The sequence below is a fragment of the Selaginella moellendorffii genome, unplaced genomic scaffold (genome assembly GCF_000143415.4).
Source record: "Selaginella moellendorffii unplaced genomic scaffold, v1.0 SELMOscaffold_0, whole genome shotgun sequence".
NCBI classification, from domain to species: Eukaryota; Viridiplantae; Streptophyta; class Lycopodiopsida; order Selaginellales; family Selaginellaceae; genus Selaginella; species Selaginella moellendorffii.
In genome coordinates, this window is record NW_003314261.1 from 5,508,189 (window position 1) to 5,528,505 (window position 20,317).

The following is a 20,317-nucleotide window of genomic DNA, read 5'->3' on the forward strand; positions in this document are numbered from 1 at the left end:
GGTCCAAGTTACAAGATTTGCAAATCTTAAATATGCTTAATAAATTTACCAATACACAAAATTAACAGAACATGGTTGCATAGAAGAAAGAGAAATAGAGACAAGGAAAACTAAACAAAAGATAACTTAAGAATTTCATGCAACTGAATGTACAAACATTGAATCCAAGAAAAATTCATGGAGCCAGAGCAGACCATTAGAAAAGAAGAATAAGAACAAGTATATTATATGTTTCAAATCGTGCTATGGTGGTACAGCTAGACTCGGGCATACACAACCCATTTAACAGGAATGTCTGTTGTTAGAGGAAAATCTTTTAGGCGATGTAAGAAATCTCTGCTGTATCCTGATCGTGCAGCAAAATCCAATTTACCTCTCAATGGTCTTGGTTGATGAGCAAAATATTGGCAGAGGTATGGAAGACCAAGAACATTGCAATCGAGCTGCAGTTCTCTGCTCTGCTGGGTTCTTGCCGGGATCTAGCGACTGGAAGGCGAATCCACGCTCAGATTTTAGCAGGAGGAGGAGCCCCAACCCGATTCCTGTCCAATCTCATCGTCCAAATGTATGGAAAGTGCGGAAGCGTGGCCGATGCAGAGCTCGCATTCCGATCCATCCGAGATCCCAATCTCTTCTCTCACAGCATGATCATCTCGGCCTACATCCACAACGGGCAGCTGGATCAAGCGCGTGCAATGTTTTCTTCCTTCCATAACCGCGACGTGGTGCTGTGGAACTCGATGCTTCAGGGATATGCCAGAACTGGGGATATCGTTGAGGCCACGAAGCTCTTCCAGGACATTCCTTCCAAGGATGCGGTATCGTGGAGCGAGGTCGTCCAGGCGCACGCACACGCTGGTGATTTGGGTAGTGCGCGGCAGATTCTAGACAAAATGCCGCTGTGGAACACCGGATCGTGGACTGCAATGCTTGTAGCAAATGCACAAGCAGGGCATCTTGACCAGGCCTGGTTTTGTTTTGTGGGCATTCGTTTTCGAGACATTGTGGCGTGGAACGCAATGCTACAAGCGCTTACAAACTCTGGGGAGTATGCCAAGGCCTTTGAGCTGTTCTCTAAAATAACCCAGCACAACGTTGTTAGCTGCACAACAATGCTCGCTGCATATGCCCAAAAGGGGCACAGTTTAGAGTTGAAACAGTTTTTCCAGGATATGCTTTGCAGAACGTCTATAACGTGGAACGCAATGGTGAACTGTTGCAAGCTTAACGACGCCAAAGAAACTGCAAAAAGAATGCCTGCCCATGACGTGATGACGTGGACGTCTCTGGTAACTGCATATGCCCAGGCCGGGGATCTTGACGAGGCTCGCAGCCTCTTCGACCGGATGCCCGAGAAGAATGTGGTGTCGTGGAACGCAATGATTCAAGCTCTCGGGCAGAACGAACATCCGAGCGAAGCGATGGATCTCTTCCTCGCAGCGCCGCTTCGCGAGATCGTCACCTGGAACCATATGATCGTGGCAATGGGCCAAAACGGCGAGATCGAGCAGGCGCGCCTGGTCTTTGATCGATTGCCCGCCCGGGACGTCGTCTCCTGGAGCTCGATCACCGCTGCGCTCGCCCACAACGGATCCATTCAAGAGGCGCGCGAGCTCTTCGACCAACACAGTCCGGAGAGGAACCTCGTATCGTGGAACGCGATGGTGGCCGCCTACGGCCAATCCGGCGACGCCACCCTCGCCAAGGCCGCGTTCGATCGCAGCCCGGGTTGGAACACACTCTCCTGGAACTCGATCCTCGTCGCGCTCGCGGGCAACGGCCTCGTCGATCGAGCGCGCGAGATGTTCGACGGCTTCCCCGGCGCCCGGAACCTCGTCTCCTGGAGCGCGATGATCCAGGCGTACGCGCTCCACGCGCGGGGCGATCTCGCGCTGGGGCTCCTCCGGGAGATGGACGCCGAGGGGATCGAGGCGGACGAATCCACGCTCCTGGGCGTTCTTGCGCTGTGCGGACACCTGGGGATGCTCAAGGAGGGGGTGGAGATGTTTCGGTGCCTGGCGAGCGATCGGTGGCTGGAGCCCGGGGGCGAGCACTACAGCTGCATGGTGAGCTTGCTGGGGCGAGTCGGGATGGTGGAGGCGGCGGAGGAGCTGGTGCGGGCGATGCCGGTTCTGCCCGGGGTGGCGGCGTGGACGAGCGTGTTGAATGCGTGCCGGACGCACGACCAGGTGGAGGCGGCGGAGAGGATGTGCGAGGATGCGCTGGAGGCGTTCCCGGACTGCCCCAGCCCCTACTCGCTCCTCGCCAATGTTTTGTCCAGGGGTATTTGCAAGGGTGCTGCGTCTGCCACCTTTCGCCGGAGTTTATGAAACAGTAGTACCAATTTGTCCTGCCAAAATAGTAATAATAATATAAATTGTTATATAATTCCTATAATAATGGTGATACTTTCACATCTCTTTATCTATAAGAATAATAATTCTAGAGTTTCGAGAAAGGTACTCTTCCTTTGTATCTTCATGCTGCGGGTCATGATGCACATCAATCACTTTGGAGCTTGCAAGTTTTACTAAACTAATAATTACATTCTTTTTTCTTTTTTCTTTTTGCTTTAATCAACAACACCAAATTATAAATTAAAAGCGTGGTTATAATAGATAAAAGCGGTGCCTGCGTTGTCAGCCGAGGAAGGACCAGTTGATGAACATGTAAGCCACGCACTGCGCATTGTCTTCCTCGTCCACAACTTTCCACGCCACTGCGCGGTCGTAAGCCGCGGGCCTTCCCTTGCTCGAGAGCTTGATACCGGGTGGAAGGCACGCATACCCCTGCGAGTAACAAAGAGAGCTTAGCCGGAGTAGCGAACATCGCTATGGAGTACCTGTTGAATGATCTGTGAGAATTCCGCGGCGCTGGCCTTCCTGGCATTGTCGTCCAGCGTCTTGTCCCACGGGATCCCGTGTAGCTCGGACCAGGTCGTCTCCAGCATTTCCAGGCCGGCCCGGTTTGCAAACACGAACTCCGGGATCATAGCCTGCGCAAAGAACGGACGTTTTAGAATCGCCACTTTGCTGGAGAGGGAGAAACGTTCTTACCTTCCAGGTACAGCACAGGATAGCGTCCTTGTGATGCCAGAAAGCGTCAGTGCTTCCTGGATCCGACTCAGTGAGATCCGAGGCGAAGTTTGCCCTGCATGATCGGTTGCTTAATGATATCAACCAAGGATACAAAAAGCTTTACCTGTAACTTCGCAAGATCTGATGGGCCAAGAGTAATGCCTCGACGTTCCTTGGACCGACGCGGGGCCCGAGCCGGAATGATGCCAGTGCCATGGCAATGCTTTGCACGGAAGCCATGACATGACGAACGTATTGGCGTGCGCTGGTCGCCACCTCGTCACGGTTGTGCGCTTCAAAGAGAAACTGGAACGCTAACGTCAATACGGAGCGCAAGTGGCAGCCAGACTCGTCCGGAAATTTTCCAATATCTGCTCCTCCTTCTAAACTGGACGCCAGGTCCAGTGTGCGTGACAAGCCGCTGCTATCCTGCAGAAGCGAAGCATACAAATTGTCAGATATACATATGTCCCGAGTTTTTGCTTTGTACTCACCACACCACTGTCTAAAGGTATCACTCGGAAGCCCGACGGCAACAAAGGAACGTCTTCCGAAACAGCGGCATCAACCGGTGCAAAGACGAGCTGAGCACAAACTCCCATCGCATTATCATCGTGACCGCTACAGAGCTGCCGAAGGCCCATCATTCATGTCAAGAACAAGCACATTTAAAGAAAGCGATCGAGCTAACCTGGAGCAAGACTGTTTCCCTGGGAATAACAACGCCATTCTGACCAGAAGCGTGACCTTCCAGCTTAACGACCTCGAGAAACTGCAAACCAAACCAATTACAATCGCGCATCACAACAAGGACAACGCTCAAAACCTCTTCTTCCTCGGCGGACTGAACTAATGGCACAGGGCACTGGCCGATGACGTTTCCCCTGGAGAAACCGCAAGCACTAGCCCTCATAGAAGCAGTGTCCAAGACAACGTTACAGTCCGCCCATTCCGAGCGGTGTTCGCGTAGGAAACGGATCAAAGTGGCTGGAGGAACATTCTACAATAAAAACCAAAGTAGCGGTTAACGTCTTTCCTTTGCACATATATCTGTAAGCTCACCTGTAGTAGCATTGACGCCTTAGCACAAAGAACACCACCTCCGACAGCATACAATCGGTCCGGTGGCATGACTTGCCCTCCGATACTGCTGGCATTTGGAGCCACATTAATCGCAACGGTGACATCACCGTCTATTGCGTCAGTGATCATCCATCCGTCGTCAGCAAAGCTATTGACCGCCTCATTAAATCCCCTGTGTCATTAGATTCTTGCCGAAATGAGGCCCAGCAAAAAGGTTTTGGAACCGCATTATTACCGTGCAATTCGGCGACTGACACCTCTCCATGCAGCACTCTGCTGGGCTCCTCGAGGAGCATTTTCGTTCAAAGGAGATTCGTATATAAGACGTCGTAAGAACCTCAAAGCCTGTAGAACGAAATGAAAGTAATAAGTCGTGAGTTTCAAAGACCAAGAAGTAAGTTATACCCCCAGAGTCATCCTCTGGGCCAAGACAGATGATGATTCGTACAACGGCCGGAGAACTTCGTGCACCTTCCAAGACTGTAGGATTCACAAGCCAAACGTTAGCGCGTGCAAGCAGCCATTGCATAAAAACGCACCTCCAGATCCATGTGATCGACAATGTAGATGCTGCACACGTTGCCTTCGAATGGCCGGATAAGAAAGCCGCTAGCAAGCATTTCGGCTCGGACAAAGTCATTCCCGGCTTTCGCGGCGGGGAGGCCATGGACGCCACTCAGAGATTTCTCGCAGACCTTGACATGCACAGAAAATCCCACATCAAATCTTTTTCCCAGCCATTCGGCTTCTTAACGCACCACTAAATCTCCCTCGTCCAAAAAGGTTGTGTAACGCAGTGTCCAGAAGTCTCTGGCAGCGGCAAGTGTTGTGGGGGCGTACATCTGCAAAAGAAGAAAAAGACTCGCGTGCATTAGCAGCAACACCAGATATTCTGCGACTGAAATCACCTGAGTGTATACCAACTCCACAGTCCCACCATTTGGGGTAGGAAAAGCACGCAAGACTTCAAGGCGTCGACAATCTCGGAGCCAGGAGGATCGGTCTTTCAGGATTTCCGCGACCTTTCAAAAGTTGCATAAAACATATAAGACTCGCAAAACTATACACTCCAATAAGCATACCTTGTCGGGTTCTAGACCAACTAGACCCCAGGCTCGAGCAGCTACACCAGTACTGCCATGTGAAATCGCTGCAGTACCAGCAGAATCAGGACCAGGCTGCCAAAGAAACACAATAATCTCAGCATATATACATCCAAAATGGAAAAATATGCATTACCTTCATCCCAGGCAACTGGATCCAATCCACGGCCGTGCCTCTAGCCTTTGCTAGAAACTCAGTCAGAGTTTCCTCCGCAATAGCCAAGAGTCTGCCAAAGCAAAAGCAAGGTCAGTGTCATATCACTTTCACGAAAGCGAGCATCGCTGACTGACCCAGCGGGACTTGAATCGCGCGCAATCTGGGGCGCTGTTGTTGTTGTAGTCGTAGAAGCAGCGACCAGCTGCTGAGGCATCCCGCCCGTCACCTCCGAGTCGGGGCTCCTATCAGCCGCAAGCGCTGCCTGGAAAACAGAAAAGACTCAAGACTTTCAGTACCAAGAACGAGAAAGACTGGGGAGAAAAAACATTAATCACTTGTGCATCATTAGCATATCTCCGAGAGAGCTTGAGATCTCTCTCGGAGCCTCCCTGCTGTTGCAGTTGCTGGCGCAGGTACTGGTTCTCCAACGCCAATTGCGAGCTGTGCTTGGTGAGGCGCTCGTTCTCCTCCATAATGATCTTGTTCATAGCCGTCAGCGATGCGTTCACGCTCTGCAGCCGCGACGTCTCCTTGCGCTGCTTCTCGCGGCATCTACCCAAAGAGAAGAAAGGAAAAATGAGATCTTGGAAACCTTTAGAGCTAGCTAGAAAGTAAACTATAGCAACTTTAGCTAGAAAGATGGAAGAAATGAGTAACTAGCTGCAAGTTCTAGCAAGAACACCAACCAGAAGAGGAATGTACTCCATGATGATCATCTAGCTAATGCACATTTCTTGGATGAGCACTCACCGGCGATTCTGGAACCAGACTTTGATCTGCCTGGGCTCGATGTTGGCAAGAACCGGGTACTCACGCAAGAGCTGCTGCCGCCGAATGGAGCTCGGCTTGGGGCACTCGTTATAGACCCGCTCCAATGCCTCGACTTGCTCAGGCGTGTAGCGAATGTACTTCCCCGCATCCATGATATGCTTGCTTGAATCCTTCATTTTCATCACGGCCATTCCCCAGGCGCTAGCCTAGGACATCCACCTCTTCTCGATTCATCCTCCTCCCACCTCCCACATCATCGCAGCCGCTGCTAGACTACCAAATATTTCACCATCGCGGGTGATATTTCAGCAGCGCGATCGCTCCTCCATGCCGCAACACCTGAGACTACCCCCTAGATGATCCGCCGGAGCACAAAGAAGACATCCAACTCCATTCTTGGCCAAGAACCAGCCCTGGAATGGGGAATCGCCGCAACCGCGCGCTCACATATCCAATGCCGCTGCTGGACGAGTCGCCGATACCGAGAGCCGATTCGCAATCCGAGAGAGAAGGACGCAGGAGCACATCAAAGACGAGACAAGGACCGAGCATGAGGGAACACGAGCACGCAGCGAAATCATAAGCCTTGAAGCAGGGGACTTATGGGGAAATGGGGCGGCCACATTGGTGCGCGCGTACTTGTGGCCATGGCGCCCCGGTGCCGTACGATCGCGGGGCCCACGCTCACGGCCGCCCGTCGGCGGGGCGGCAGCCAGCGGCTGACACGTCGCCAGCGGCCCGTCAGCGGCCGTCACCACTCGCGGGGACCACGACACCGTACCGTTACGCGGCCGCCCCTTACTAAAGGTTCGCCATCCGTACGCCCTAATTAGGGCAAATCTGGAGAATATGCGTTGTCTCATAAGTTGTCACACAAGTTCTAAGGCGCCATGGTTTCAAGGCGGAGGTTGGGCAGTCTGTTGTTTTTCAGGGGATGTGTTTTTATGGCCCTCTCAATTTGCCGGGTCCTTTGCCGATCACGAGATTTGTGTCCTCCGGGAAATAATCCCCGGAATCTTTTCTCCCGCGGGGAATATTCTCCCTGTCGGGATGCTCAAACGGGACGCAAGACCCGGGATGAAATTGACGGGTGGGCTCTTGCGTGCCTGACACAAACAAAAGCGAGAAAAAGATTGATAGATTGGTTGTCTGTGCTATAGTTTATTTCGCAAGGATTTTTCGTGCCTGTTAAAACTTGGATCTTTCCTTGTCTTTTGCTCCATCCTAGATTTGCAAAGCTGAGATATCGCAGAGTTTTGTATGTGTGTGGTGTGTCCTCTCTCTCTCCAGTCTGCCACAAGATTCCAGCCCAGAGAGACGCTCTCGCCTCCCTGCGAATGTATTGATCTCCTAAATAATGGGGAGACGAGAGGATTGAAAGCGTCCCAATTTCCTTGGCGTTATGTGCTTGTTTGATAGCTGTTTTGTTATAGTGGTATCATTCACATTCATCCATCCAGGAATCCCATCGAAATCCATCCCAGATCCACGATCCATCCATCCATTGATTCGCCTGGATTGGTCAATCCCATTGTGGCTCCAATTGTCAAGCCTTTAAAAAAAAGAGAGAAAAGAGCACCACTTCCATAGCTCGCTTGCAGAAGCAGAGACCACTAACGCGAGGAGATTTTGCTGCCCCAGGTCGGTTAAGCCACAGGTGCGTTTGGGTCCCCCTTCCCACCCAAGCCACTAGTGGACGGCCACGCGGCGGCCGGGGATTGGGCCCGGCCCGGATCTTGTCGCCACTGGGGGTATATGCTTGGAGAATTGTTTTGCTCCCTGCTTGCTTGCATTGCATTCCTTCTTTCCTTCTTTTCTTGCAATGTAAGGGATATAGATCTTTGGGAACAAATCAAGTTGGTGTAAGCTCTCTCACACTTGGGGGAATTTCACAATGCCAAGGAAAGGAGGGGGGGATGTTGGCAGCGTGCCCAACACGTCATGATGCATGTCGGCATGCATCCATCCACCATCCATGATGCCATATGGATGGGAGAGGGGGCGTACGGCGCGAGGAGAATGTGGACCACAGTGGACCCCGAGTACGGAGCGTTTAATAATTCAAGAATTATAGGACAATGTGTGAAGACCACAAGCACCAAGCTGGATCCTCTTTACCCACAGTTTTTTTCCTTGAAAAGATTGTGTGACCCCTGTCTTGTCTTGCCAACCCAACATTGTTTATATGTATTTCAAGAGCCTTTAACTAACGGACTGTATCGCTTCATCACTAGGCGATGTCCAGCAGTGACAAACACCCAACAAAAGAGCGTTTTGATAATGCTCCTCGGCATCTTTTATACCCAAATTTTCTTTCACACCCCCACCTCTCCAAAAACTTCCGTCCGCCACCTTTTCTTTTCATAGCTTGTGCCAACCTTTTTGACTTGTGCCTAGGTGTCGCTACTTGGCTTGATATGATCGCCACCATGTTCTTTGCCAAAGCGAAAAGAATGTAAATCCAACATGCAAAACGCACGCGTCCGAGGGCGCCACGTGTGCGTGGGAGGGACGCTACGTGATGTCACATCAACATCATCGTATGCCCTATATTTCATATACACTGCACAGACAAAAGGTGCGTAGCTTAGTCTTTTTATAAAACCTTGGGCTGCTCCAAATGATAGAATAACTCTTTTGTGTTTTTCAGGCCTCGATGAACTCCCACAGCTGGTTATCGCCAGTGTGCCACGAGAAAAGCATAAGCCTGTTGTTTGGCTGGACGCCGCCGTGTTTGCGATCACCGTGATCCACGTCCAAGTTCAGTTGAGTGTTCTCGAATGGACGAATCGCGAAGTACTTATCGTAGCTCTCGGGGCTCAGCGTCCATAGGATTGAGCTACTGAGCTCACAGTAGACAATGAGAACGACCTGGATTGAGAGTTTAAAAGTTGGAGAAGAGCTAATGAGCAGATGAAGTCATTTCTTACTTGTTCGTCGTCGTTAGCTCTGTGGCGAAGAACTCGCCCGGAACCGGCGTTTGTGAGGACGAAGGCCTTGCTGCCTGCCGCGTCTACGAAATTGTAAGTAGAGTTCAAGAACCAAATCTGTGTAAGTCCCCCGCATGAGAAAAGAAAAGAAAAAAAGAAAAAACCGAGTCAGAGAAAGAAACGTCTTACTTACCTGGTTGCGACAACTTGAGTCGCAGAGGTTCATTCTCACGGTTTCATTCAGTGCCGTCAAACAATACGCTGACGAAGCCTTGGTTCGAAGTTGATAACTCCGAAAACTCGGCGCGCAATCTTGAGCCCCGCATCTGCACAAAGGAATTACGCGAAGAAAACTGCCACCTACAATACCTCGAAACAAGCCCAACTAGCGCCAGAAAGAAGAACATTGTCACACTGCCTCGAGAAGTTTTCTCACGCAACGATTGTAAGCTTCTTCCAGTCTTAAACATCGCGTGTCATCGTGCCTGGTATGAAGCTAACAATCTGTCCTGGAAGAATAAATAGCACAAGCTTGTTAAGTTTATACCTCAGCAAAGCTGTGCGTATGATATTCCATTGTAAACAGCACCATCACCTTCGCGTGATGGTGACGAGTAACATTGTCGTTACACCTGAAACTGCTTAAGATAATCTGGATCCTTGCTAGCCTTGTCCTTGAATCTAACAAACCACTGATCGAGCAAGTTAAGTGGCACGATAATCCTCCCGTCCTGGGCAGCCTTAGAACACGATTGCATGAAATGGAAAAAGTTCTCACCGATCTTGAGAGCAACCTTCTCGACGTGGTAGTACTGCCGAATGTTGAGAGCTGGAAGCGTCGACAAATCCTCGAGCGAAACACCAATGGAGGCATTGAGCGGCGGAGCGTCCGGGGCCGTCAATTGCTTCTTCCCGCCGTGCTTGGGCCAGAGGAGAGTGATCATCGCCGAGGGGCAAACGTTGCTTATTCCACCGCAGTACTGGAATGCCGAGCCTGGGGATTGCACGTACACGGCCAGTGCTTTCTCCGGTGGAAGAACGAATTGGTTGAAGAGAAAGATGCACATCTCCGTGACTTGTTCGTACGTTGTTCCTGTTGGAAAGCCGTTAGAACAAGCACAAAAGGAAATTTTGCTAATCAAGAGAAGTCACGAAAAATCTAGAGCAGGGACCTGATAGAAATCCAAAGAACTACGCATTGATCGGGAACTCACCGACGAAGATTGCCATGTCCAGGCACCAGCGGCAAGAATCGAGCTGCTTAAAGCTGAAGGCGTCGATCGGGTAGCTGTGCCTGGGGAAGACGACGCCAAAGATTCTCACGCAGCTCTCCCGGCCGCAGTAGCGCACAATCTCGCTGCCCGAATCGCAGTGCCGTTTCTTGCGCCTGTCGTAAGAATCATCCACCAGCGCATCAATCTCATACTCTTCCAGCGCTCTCCTGGCCTTCCTCCCAGAATCCATCCGAGAAGACCAAAAACCCTAGGCAATGTTCTTGAAGCTTCTGGAACCAAGAATTTATTCCAAGGATTAAATCAATGAATCGCCAAATTCACCTAGTGAGCTAGTGATCTGGAAGCGTAGCATTGACGGCTTCCACGCCATCGATCGACTACCGGACCCTATCCCGCTCCATTTGAAGCTGCCGTGCGGCGTATCTCTCCTGATCCTTGATAGCGCCAGCGCGCAAATCTTCGCGCTCCTGCTGCTGCATCTTGTGGACGCCGGCAATCGCGATTACTGTGAATGCCGAGACGAAGAGCAGAACGCTCAATCCTCGATCCATAATCCAAGAGCCCTACATTTTCCCGCAAGAACCCTAACAAACCCTGACCGTCCGATGAGGCTGAACGGCCCAGATGGGTTAGGCACTCACTATAAAACCCTGCTCTGTTGCCACATTTTCCAGTGCGTTTGCTTGCATTGTCTAGAGATTTTGTCTAAAGTTTTGCTCCAGCTCTCTCTCGATCGATCATGTCGTACCAGCAGGGATATGGATCCTATGAGCAGCACGCGCACGGGCATCCGCCAGTCCAGGGCCAGGTTGTTCGCGTCTTTTGCAAGGCTCGCCCCGATTTCTATCTCACCGCCACCGACGATGGCGTCGTCCTCTCCCAGGGCAATGTCCAGGACCCGCGCCAGGTCTGTTCTTCTCGAAATCCCGAGATGTTCTCGCTAGATTTTGGGGCTTTGTGCAGCAATGGATCAAGGACGATTCCTGGGGCGAGCGCCTGACCGATTCGTCGGGATCCAAGGCCTTCGCGCTCATCAACAAGGCCACTGGTCAAGCGCTTCGTCATGGCAATTCCGAGAACGAGCAGGCACGTTTCTGATTTGATTGATCGATGTGGGGTCTCTAAATCTTTGTTCCACTCAGGTGGTTCTATCCGCTTACTCCAAGAACGAGATGGACGATGATCTCCTGTGGAGCGCCAGCGATGATCTCGGCCATGGCTTTCACACCATGAGGACTTACAACAACATCGATCTCAACCTCGATGCCGATCACGGTGATAAAAAGCACGGCGGGATCAAGGAAGGGAACAAGCTCATCCTCTTCAAGTGGCAGAAAACTCACGACAACCAGTATTGGAAGATTGTCCCAGTTTGAGGGATTGGATCGGCCTCTATCTTGTGTTAGTCTGTGTGTTCATGTTCTTCCAAGAACTTACATTGTAACTACGTAAAAAGTTAAAAAAAAAGATGCTTCTGTTGTGTTTGTAAACCTTGGTGCGATTAAAATTCACATAGGCGAGCGCTACTTTTCTTGTGTTCGCAAACCATGGTGCGATTAAAATGCGAATATGCGAACGCTCGGATAGAGCTAACGGGTCTCGCTGGAAATATAACACGTGGCATGGACACGCCCTCCTACCTAGATATATTCGCCAATTTTCAAAATGGTACACCTGTTACTCCTGGAAGGGACAGCTTACTCGCTGTCCGCATGACACGTGTTAAGTCTCATCTACGTGTCGATTTCAAATGCGCCGTGACCGAGGTCCCGGTTCGATTCCCTCGTTTGAATAATTTCTAGGCGTTGGTGGCGGACCAAGGAGCGAGGTAACTTTCCGTCCTCCCTAGTAAAAATTCTCCATAAATCTGCGATTATTAGTCAATCCGTGAGGAACAGGAGGAGCGTTTCTTTCTTCGTGCCTAGTTTCTCTTCGAGTTCTCTGATCGATCGATCGATCGAGGTAGCGAGCGACGATGCCGCAGGGTCAGTTTGTGAAGATCCAGTGCAAGGCCGATAGCGCCTACAATCTTGCCGCCCGGACCGATGGCGTGGTGATGGCCCCGGCCGATGAATCCGATCCTCGCCAGGTATGCTCTGCCTTGATATTTCCTTTCGATCGCCCGCGATGTTGATCGATGCTTACTTTTTTCCCCATCTCGATCGATCCATCGCTCCAGCAATGGTACAAGGACGAATCATGGGAGCATGTCAAGGATGCCAAGGGCTCCGCGAGCTTTGCATTGATCAATCGGGCTACTGGCCAAGCCCTCACGCATCCGGGCGGCCTAGATACCCAGGTACTTTGGATCTATCCTTTGGGAAAAACTAATTTCTAAGTTCTTTGTCTGTTTGATCGATCGATCGATGCATAGGTGACTATGTCCGACTACTTTGGGGATTCCGAGGATAAGTCTACTCTGTGGACACTTAGCCAAGATGTGTGTGGGGGCTGGAACGCTTTGCGACCATACTATGATACTTCTCTCAACTTATCCACGAATCACTGGGATAAGAAGCATGGTGGTCTCACCGATGGGACTGACGTCTTGATCACTAAGTGGAAGGAGTACGATAACCAATGCTGGAAGCTAGTTCCTACGCGTAAGTTTTTCGATGGTTTTCTTTTGGATCTTCGCTGAAGGAAGAATGAACAGGTGATAGCACGGGCGGAGCCGATCATTTCCACCGTGTTTTGAGGACCGAGAGCCGTGTGGTTGATCGCTCCTTGCATCACCTGCCGAAGTATAGTCTCGTCACCAAGGCCGGAGAAGGTTACAGCGTGAGTGCGCGTGGAGACGGCGTGGTCCTTGCGCCTAGCAATCCATCCGATGGCCGCCAGGTATGTTCTACAGAAAAAAAAGTTCTTTGTTTCATCAGATTCTAAGGAAACTTTTGGAAACTTTGTAGCAATGGATCAAGGATGACTGGTGGGGCAGCAAGCTCAAGGATTCCCTTGGCCAGCCTGCTTTTGTGATGCTCAATGTGGCTACGCAGCACGCTCTTTCTCACGCTCCCGGCGAAGGCCAGCAGGTAATCGCACGAGAAGTTTAATCCTTCTTGTAGCTCAGCGTTTTGCTTTTGCTCCTCAGGTTTCTCTGGCAAAGTTTGTCCCCAATCTCCTCAACCAGGACATACTCTGGACGAAGCAGGAAGTTGGACATGGATGGTTTGCTGTGAGACCCGCCAATAACGTGAAGGTCACCATGGATGCTTTCCGTGCCGATAAGAAACATGGTGGGCCGAGCGATGGGACCAAAGTCGTGGTGTTCAAGTGGAGCGACCAGGAAAACCAGCACTGGAAGTTCACTGAGTGAGAGAAGAAAAGTGAGAATTTTCTATGTGTGTCTGTATTGTCAAAAGCTAGTCCATCAATGAGCACTACTTATAGATCCTGGAAACCATGTAAGCTTTACTTTATGCGGTTCTGGAATCTAGATCTTGAGAAGCTAACCAAAGAAATAGTTTACCGTAGTCTATCACCGACAATTTGCCTCGTAAAGTTCTCACAGCCATCTGCTTGACAAAGCACTATTGACATACGAAGCGAATTACAAAGGTTCAAATTATCGCAGAATTGCAAGCTTATTTTCGCAGTCTCATGCTTTTTGTTGGGCACCGTGAGATAAAATAGATAGATACCTGTTTATTTAAATTGAAGATGTATATAATCTTTTACATATTAATTAACATTTTAATATCATTTAAATATTTAAAAAAACATTTTAGACACTAGTTTCAATCAATAATTTGGCGAAAAATCAGATAAAAAGCATGGAAAAGCGAGAAAAATCACAGATTGGCACCACGGAATCGTAACCCTATGGGTAATGAGAGTCGGTACATAGACCATAAATTCCAAAAACATGTCTTATTAGATATTCTGGGGTATGTGATATAAACTTCGGTGGGGGCGACGACTTGTGAGGAGTTTATGTCCTGGCAAGCCTTTCCAGGCACAATGATATTTACCTATTTTGTCTAGGTAGTTCTACCCCTTTGGTCTGATGGGCGCTATCCGAAAAATATGTATTATTATATGTTGTTTATGGTGCCCATCTTGAAATCTTGAAGGATAGACATGATAATGTTTTAGCTGGCTGTTGGAGTAGGGCCTCCAACTCGATGCCGAGTTTGTCCATCCATCTCTCGCAATTGTGCCACCAGCTAATGCATAACATCACTAATTTGCCAGAACATTTTTCACTAAAGTTCTATCCCTCTCAATTGAAATTTTCAAAAGCTAATTCATCAATGAGGTGTTTACTGCCCACAATACAAGGTGTTTTGTGTAAGACACTTATAAGATCCTAACCTACCTTACACACTCAATGGACGAACCACAGCAATATTTCCTATTATTTTATCACCGACAGTTTGCCGCATAAAGTCATAGCGTAGAGCCACGATATCTCCGTGTTTGACAAAGACGCGTTTAAGGCCCATGCGTTCTATCCACAATATCTTGATTGACGTGTGGCACGTGGCAGATACTAGACACGTGTCGTCAAGCCATGGCTCCAGCTGTGAGAGGATATAAGCTTCCCCTGAGAGCATATCCTTTGCTACTTCTATATAAAAGCAGCCGGACGATCGCTAGGCAGACGTACGAAGCGCGAAGAACTGTAAAGGCGAGGAAAGGGGATTGAGCGTTAGCACCAGGTGAATCTCTCGATATGTTTTATTTCCCTCCAGTGTGGATCGGCCGGGATTCCATGCTTGGATCGCAATTTTTCTCTGGCATTTTGCGACTCTACGCCATGGACGATGCAATGTGTGAAACCCCAGCCAGCGCCATCGTGTTCCCGCCTCCTCCTCCATCCCCCTCTCGCAATCCCGGCCAAGATTCATGGATTCCGGCATCACACGCTGCTCCTTGTTTGGCTGCGATCGTCTGATCCGGTGCATGTGTTCCATTGTTTGCAGGATTCGATCGATCAGATCAAGGCGGCCCGGAAATATGGCAGAGTATGGAGGATATGGAGGAGCTCCGGACACGACGGCAGCGCCGTACGGAAGTGGACCCGAATATTCGAGCTATGGCGGAGGACGGATGGACGAGTCCGAGCCAAGGGGCTTCTTCCACCACGACAAGAAGCCGGGGCACGAGCACCACCACGAGCAGCCCCATCGCTTCGATCAGGAGAATGTAGGTGGTGGCTATGGTGAGCAGCAGCAGCAGAGTGGCTATCACAGCAGACCAGGCGGCGGTGGTGGCAGCGCACACGAAGAGGTTTTTAAAATCGTCTGCGAGGCAAATCCCAGCTACTATCTCACTGATCGCGGTGGAGAGCTCGTGCTAGCACCTGGAAACGAATCCAATCCTCATCAGGTACTTCGTTTGTCCAAAACTTTTTAAGTTCGTGTTTCGCATCGCTTAAACTCGAGAGTTTGTTCTTGGTGATGTAATAGCAATGGTACAAGGACACAAGGCACAGCTCCAAGAAGGACAAGGAGGGCTTCCCTGGCTTCTCACTCATTAACAAAGCGAGCGGCTTAGCACTTTATCACGACGACAAGAAAGATAAAGTAAGATTGTCTGCTTGTGAGCGTTTTTTCTAAAGTTTTAGTCGTGCTCGTGTGTTGTTTGTTGCTTGCAGGTGTATCTAAAACCATATGACGCCAATGACACAAACGAGTCTTTCCTGTGGAGCCAAAGCGCGGATGTCGGGCATGGCTACCAGTGCATCCGTCCATTTACAGACGTCCACCTCAACCTGGACGCTTATCGTGGCGACAAAGAGCACGGAGGTGTCAAGGATGGAACGAACGTGATCTTGCACAAGTGGAACAAGCAGGAAAATCAAAAGTGGAAAATCCTACCGATAAGTAAGTTACATTCTTTTTCTTGTTTGGCTGTGATAAACTACACTTCCTGTGACACTAACTCTTCTGCTACCCATTGTAGCTTCTACTGGTGCTTATGGTGCTGAAGCGCAGTCTTATGGTACAAGTGCTGCCTATGGTGGTGGACAAGGCCAGTCTTACGGTAAGTGACTTTTTACCTAAACTGCGAAAGCTCTCTCATGGCGCCGGCCTTTCAGGACAACAAACTGTAAAGCTTTCCTGCGAAGCGAGACCAGACTATTACGTTACTGTTCGCGGTGACTCTGTGGTTCTCGCCGCTAGTGAGGAATCTGATCCAAGACAGGTATAAAACACACAGTCAATGCGTCGGTGATCTCATATAGCTTGTCGCCGTTTCAGGAATGGTTCCAGGACAACAAGCTGGCTGCAAACATGAAAGACGAGTCAGGCTCGCCTGCGTTCGTGTTGATCAACAAGGCCACACAGAAGGCACTGCAGCATGGAGAAAAAGAATTTGATAAGGTAAAAGGATATAGATCTTTCATGAGTTATAAAACTTTTGTTTCGACAGGTGCGAGTAGTGTCCCTTCACGGCGACCGCCCCGACGAATCGGTGCTGTGGACGCTCAGCGCTGACGTTGGGAAGGGATACAGATGCCTGCGCCCTGTTGGAAACATCCATCTGAATCTGGACGCGAGCCACGGCGATGAGAAGCACGGTGGCGTTCACGACGGCACGGAGCTCATCCTCTTCAAGTGGCTGAAGCGGGAGAACCAGAAGTGGCGCCTCACGTACGTGTAAATACTAGGAACTTTGCGATGTTAATAATTAACACTACTGTAAATAAACGTTTGGGTAAGTAAAGTGAAAGAAAAATTTCCTTTTTTCTTGAAATGATGAAGATCCTGCCTAGCCTATGTCACGGTCTGGGTCAAGGTCTGAAAGCTATGAACGTATAAGCGTGTTGTATACGGGACGGCAAGATGGAGATGATAAAACGAAAGATGGTGATTGTGCCTTTAATTCATCGCATTCACTTGGAACGACGGCCATGGTCTGCTCGACGCTGGTGGTGGTGACTTTCGTTGTATCCTTCTTCCTTGTTTCAATTCCCAACCCTTCCGAGGCATCGCTCCTGGATGACCAGCACGTCCTCTTGCTTACAAAAGCTTCGCTACAGGATCCTCTCGAGCAGCTCAAGGGATGGACGAACCGAAGCTCCATTTGCTCGTGGCGAGGCGTGACTTGCGACGAGAGAGAGCTCGCGGTGGTGGGATTGAATCTCTCGTCCATGGGTCTCGGAGGCCGGCTCGACACCTTGCATCTCCTCGGCAGGCTCGAGAGCCTGACGCTTCTCAATCTCGAGAACAACAATCTGCAAGGCTGGATTCCACCACAAATCGCCAACCACACCCTCCTGGAAGAGCTCCACCTTGGAGGCAACCCCCTCGCCCCAGCATCCATCCCCGAGCAGCTCTGTTGCCTCCATAGCTTGCGAGTTCTAGAGCTCGACAGCTCCAATCTTCACGGCTCCATTCCAGGCTGCTATGGAAATTTCACCAGGATGGAGAAGCTGCTGCTCAAGGAGAACTTCCTCACAGGCCCAATCCCGGACTCCCTCTCGAGAATGGAAGCTCTGCAAGAGCTCGACCTTGCCGCCAACACGCTCACTGGGCCCATTCCACCGTCGCTGGGTAGCCTCCAAAATCTCCGGATCCTCTACTTGTGGCAAAACCAGCTCTCCGGAAGAGTTCCACCGCACTTGGGAAACCTCACCATGCTTGAATGCTTCGATGTTGCCAACAACGGCCTCGGAGGGGAGCTTCCACGGGAACTGTCCAACTTGCGAAACCTGAGGGAGTTCCACGTGTTTAAAAACAGCTTCACTGGAGAATTCCCTCCATGGATCGCGGAGCATCCTTATCTTGTGGATATCGGCCTGACGGTGAATCAATTCTACGGTCCCATCCCGCAGAATCTCGGAGTTAACAGCAAGCTGCAAGGAATGGATCTGGGAACCAACAAGTTCACAGGTGAGATTCCACCAAACTTGTGCATGCACAACGAGTTGGTTTACCTGGTTCTTCTTGAAAACGAGCTGTCGGGGCCGATTCCACGAGGATTACTCCAGTGTCAAACGTTGAAAAGGCTAAGGTTGGAGAACAACAACCTCACGGGTGACATCAACTTCGACGCGCCGGCTCTCACCATAGCGATAATCCGCAAGAATAATCTGGATGGCGGCCTGTTTATAGAAGCGAGGAGTAACATGTCAGCACTGCAAACGCTGGATCTACGCTCGAATCGAATGAAAGGCGACTTACCAGAGAAGCTGAGCTCGCTCACGGGTTTGCAGAAGCTTCTGTTGGCCGGAAATCGTTTCTCCGGAAGCATTCCTCGCAACCTCGGCTTCAAGTTGAAGCAGCTCGAAGTCCTTGATCTCAGTGACAACAATCTCGAAGGAGGGATACCCCTGTCGGTTTCCAGCTGCAGCAACCTGGTCACGCTCAATCTCAGCAGGAACAGCCTCAGTGGGACGATTGCTCTTGAGAGGATGGACAAGCTTAACGCACTGGATCTCTCGCACAACCAGCTTCACGGTGGAATACCTCTGGCCATTGGACGATCTCCTGCTCTTGAGAACCTTGATCTCTCGTTCAACAATCTGTCCGGAGAGGTGCCGGCCTTTTGCAAGAGGATGGTGACCGACATCACAGGGAATCCCATGCTCTGTTGGCCAGAGCAGTGCAAACTCGAGGAAAAAGACGTGGAGCGGCAAGTACTTCACACCAGGGCCCTGTATATCGCGGTAGCAACGATCTCCACGGTCGCGTTTATTCTGATCGTTGGGAGCTGCCTGTCATTCTGCTGCCCGCCATACAAAAACCGGGAGCTTGAAAAAAAGAAGTGGGAGATAAATTGGTACCATACCAAGAAAGGGTCCGTGGAAGACGTCTTGGAGTGTGTGGAGAAGGGTGACAAACTCGTATCTGGCCGAAGAAGCAGTGTTTATGTAGGGATGCTGAAGGACCATGGCATTCGAGTTGCTGTGAAGAAGCTCCAGGCAACAGATGATAGCCGATGGGAGTTTGACGCTGAGGTTGCAACACTGGGAGCGATGCGGCACAGAAACGTTGTCAAGCTGCTTGCTTCCTGCACAGACGGAGAAACTTATCTCTTGGTATATGAATATATGCCAATGGGAAACCTGAGGGGACTCCTTCATGGTAAGATGGCGAAGAGCGTCAGCCTTGGGTGGGACAAGCGGATTGATATCATCTGCGGCATAGCCGATGGACTTGCGTACTTGCACCACGACTACGGCCCCAAAGTCGTCCACCGAGACGTCAAGTGTGAGAACATTCTCTTGGATGCGGACATGCAACCCCGACTGGCAGATTTCGGCCTAGCCAAGCTATTGAATTGCAATAAACCTTGCACTGCTTCCAAGTTCGCTGGAAGTCACGGCTACATTGCTCCAGGTACGAATCTAACATGAAACGTTTAACGTGTTAAAACCTGGTTGTGATTGTAGAGTATGCTTACACCCTGAAAGTCGACGAGAAGGCGGACGTGTACAGTTTTGGGATCGTGATGTTGGAAGTGGTGACGGGAAAAATGGCCACATGGAGAGATCACAGGAACGATCTGGACCTGGTGGAATGGGCCAAGGGAAAATCAGTGACGGAGCTTGCAGTAGAAGCTGACACGGAGAGCTATGCATTGGTGCTGGAGATAGCTCTAAGCTGCGTAGAGAAGTGTCCGAGCCGGAGGCCTACGATGGAAATGGTCGTAGAAAGGCTCAGTGTCGTGAGGAGGAAAGGAAAACTTACAGGTTTAGAGAAGGATAAGGTGGATGGAAGCGAAGGAAGTGCTGAAAAACTTGAAGCTGGCATCGAAGACTGTCAAGATGGGAGAAATGCCGGAGTACAGTCGAAAACTGTGACACTACCATCGTATTCCTTTCCTTAGTGCCCCTCGCCTAGTGTCAGTTCAAGAGACTCTGTAAAGACTAAAACTCAAGGAGATGACGACTGAAGACTAGAAAAGCAAATTTCCTTACACTGTGTGGGCCTCTTAGTAATTTCGATTCTGTCCATTATTGTGTGAGACTGCTGCTATTGCGGCCAAAGAAGATATATTCATGCACTCA

The 20,317-nt window shown here is 50.2% G+C and overlaps 7 protein-coding genes across 10 annotated transcripts; 5 read left to right on the forward strand and 2 right to left on the reverse strand.

Annotated features, from left to right (window-relative positions):
- Nucleotides 1-392: 392 nt before the first annotated feature.
- LOC9642666 (pentatricopeptide repeat-containing protein At4g02750) lies at nt 393-2,330 on the forward strand. Its single transcript, XM_024681194.1, has one exon. It carries the CDS (start codon nt 393-395, stop codon nt 2,328-2,330), a length of 1,938 nt encoding a protein of 645 aa, XP_024536962.1.
- Nucleotides 2,331-2,506: 176 nt separating this feature from the next.
- On the reverse strand, nt 2,507-6,780 carry LOC9642667 (homeobox-leucine zipper protein HOX32). Its single transcript, XM_002961181.2, has 18 exons — nt 6,171-6,780; nt 5,756-5,972; nt 5,555-5,682; nt 5,400-5,490; nt 5,243-5,338; nt 5,069-5,182; nt 4,919-5,002; nt 4,700-4,855; nt 4,566-4,640; nt 4,396-4,505; nt 4,140-4,332; nt 3,904-4,077; nt 3,769-3,849; nt 3,572-3,706; nt 3,202-3,506; nt 3,057-3,150; nt 2,843-2,995; nt 2,507-2,789 (listed from the first exon to the last, which is right to left on the reverse strand). Exons 1-18 carry the CDS (start codon nt 6,380-6,382, stop codon nt 2,640-2,642), a joined length of 2,568 nt encoding a protein of 855 aa, XP_002961227.1. The 5' UTR covers nt 6,383-6,780; the 3' UTR covers nt 2,507-2,639.
- A 1,981-nt stretch (nt 6,781-8,761) lies between these two features.
- LOC9642668 (ricin B-like lectin EULS3) lies at nt 8,762-10,949 on the reverse strand. 4 transcript variants are annotated; one of them, XR_002992151.1, is made up of 6 exons: nt 10,678-10,949; nt 10,336-10,625; nt 9,491-10,214; nt 9,315-9,447; nt 9,122-9,238; nt 8,769-9,062 (listed from the first exon to the last, which is right to left on the reverse strand). XR_002992151.1 is itself a non-coding variant. In XM_024673140.1 (4 exons), exons 1-4 carry the CDS (start codon nt 9,589-9,591, stop codon nt 8,838-8,840), a joined length of 576 nt encoding a protein of 191 aa, XP_024528908.1. In that variant the 5' UTR covers nt 9,592-9,752; the 3' UTR covers nt 8,762-8,837. The 4 variants fall into 4 exon arrangements, 1 of the variants encoding a protein (XP_024528908.1); XR_002992152.1 differs by having other exon boundaries at nt 9,122-9,447; nt 10,336-10,622; XR_002992150.1 differs by having other exon boundaries at nt 9,122-9,447.
- Nucleotides 10,950-11,021: 72 nt separating this feature from the next.
- Nucleotides 11,022-11,846, forward strand: LOC9632737 (ricin B-like lectin R40G3). The gene is made up of 3 exons (XM_002960522.2): nt 11,022-11,263; nt 11,320-11,442; nt 11,499-11,846. The coding sequence occupies exons 1-3, from the start codon at nt 11,096-11,098 to the stop codon at nt 11,730-11,732; spliced, it is 525 nt and encodes a 174-aa protein (XP_002960568.1). The 5' UTR covers nt 11,022-11,095; the 3' UTR covers nt 11,733-11,846.
- A 360-nt stretch (nt 11,847-12,206) lies between these two features.
- LOC9632738 (ricin B-like lectin R40C1) lies at nt 12,207-13,756 on the forward strand. Its single transcript, XM_002960523.2, has 6 exons — nt 12,207-12,445; nt 12,536-12,655; nt 12,731-12,959; nt 13,013-13,197; nt 13,266-13,388; nt 13,448-13,756. Exons 1-6 carry the CDS (start codon nt 12,332-12,334, stop codon nt 13,670-13,672), a joined length of 996 nt encoding a protein of 331 aa, XP_002960569.1. The 5' UTR covers nt 12,207-12,331; the 3' UTR covers nt 13,673-13,756.
- A 1,161-nt stretch (nt 13,757-14,917) lies between these two features.
- On the forward strand, nt 14,918-17,052 carry LOC9642669 (ricin B-like lectin R40C1). The gene is made up of 8 exons (XM_002960524.2): nt 14,918-15,017; nt 15,282-15,687; nt 15,768-15,884; nt 15,956-16,184; nt 16,264-16,344; nt 16,400-16,506; nt 16,563-16,685; nt 16,735-17,052. Exons 2-8 carry the CDS (start codon nt 15,316-15,318, stop codon nt 16,963-16,965), a joined length of 1,260 nt encoding a protein of 419 aa, XP_002960570.1. The 5' UTR covers nt 14,918-15,017; nt 15,282-15,315; the 3' UTR covers nt 16,966-17,052.
- Nucleotides 17,053-17,063: 11 nt separating this feature from the next.
- On the forward strand, nt 17,064-20,317 carry LOC112345679 (leucine-rich repeat receptor-like serine/threonine-protein kinase BAM2). Its single transcript, XM_024672960.1, has 2 exons — nt 17,064-19,646; nt 19,700-20,317. Exons 1-2 carry the CDS (start codon nt 17,081-17,083, stop codon nt 20,134-20,136), a joined length of 3,003 nt encoding a protein of 1,000 aa, XP_024528728.1. The 5' UTR covers nt 17,064-17,080; the 3' UTR covers nt 20,137-20,317.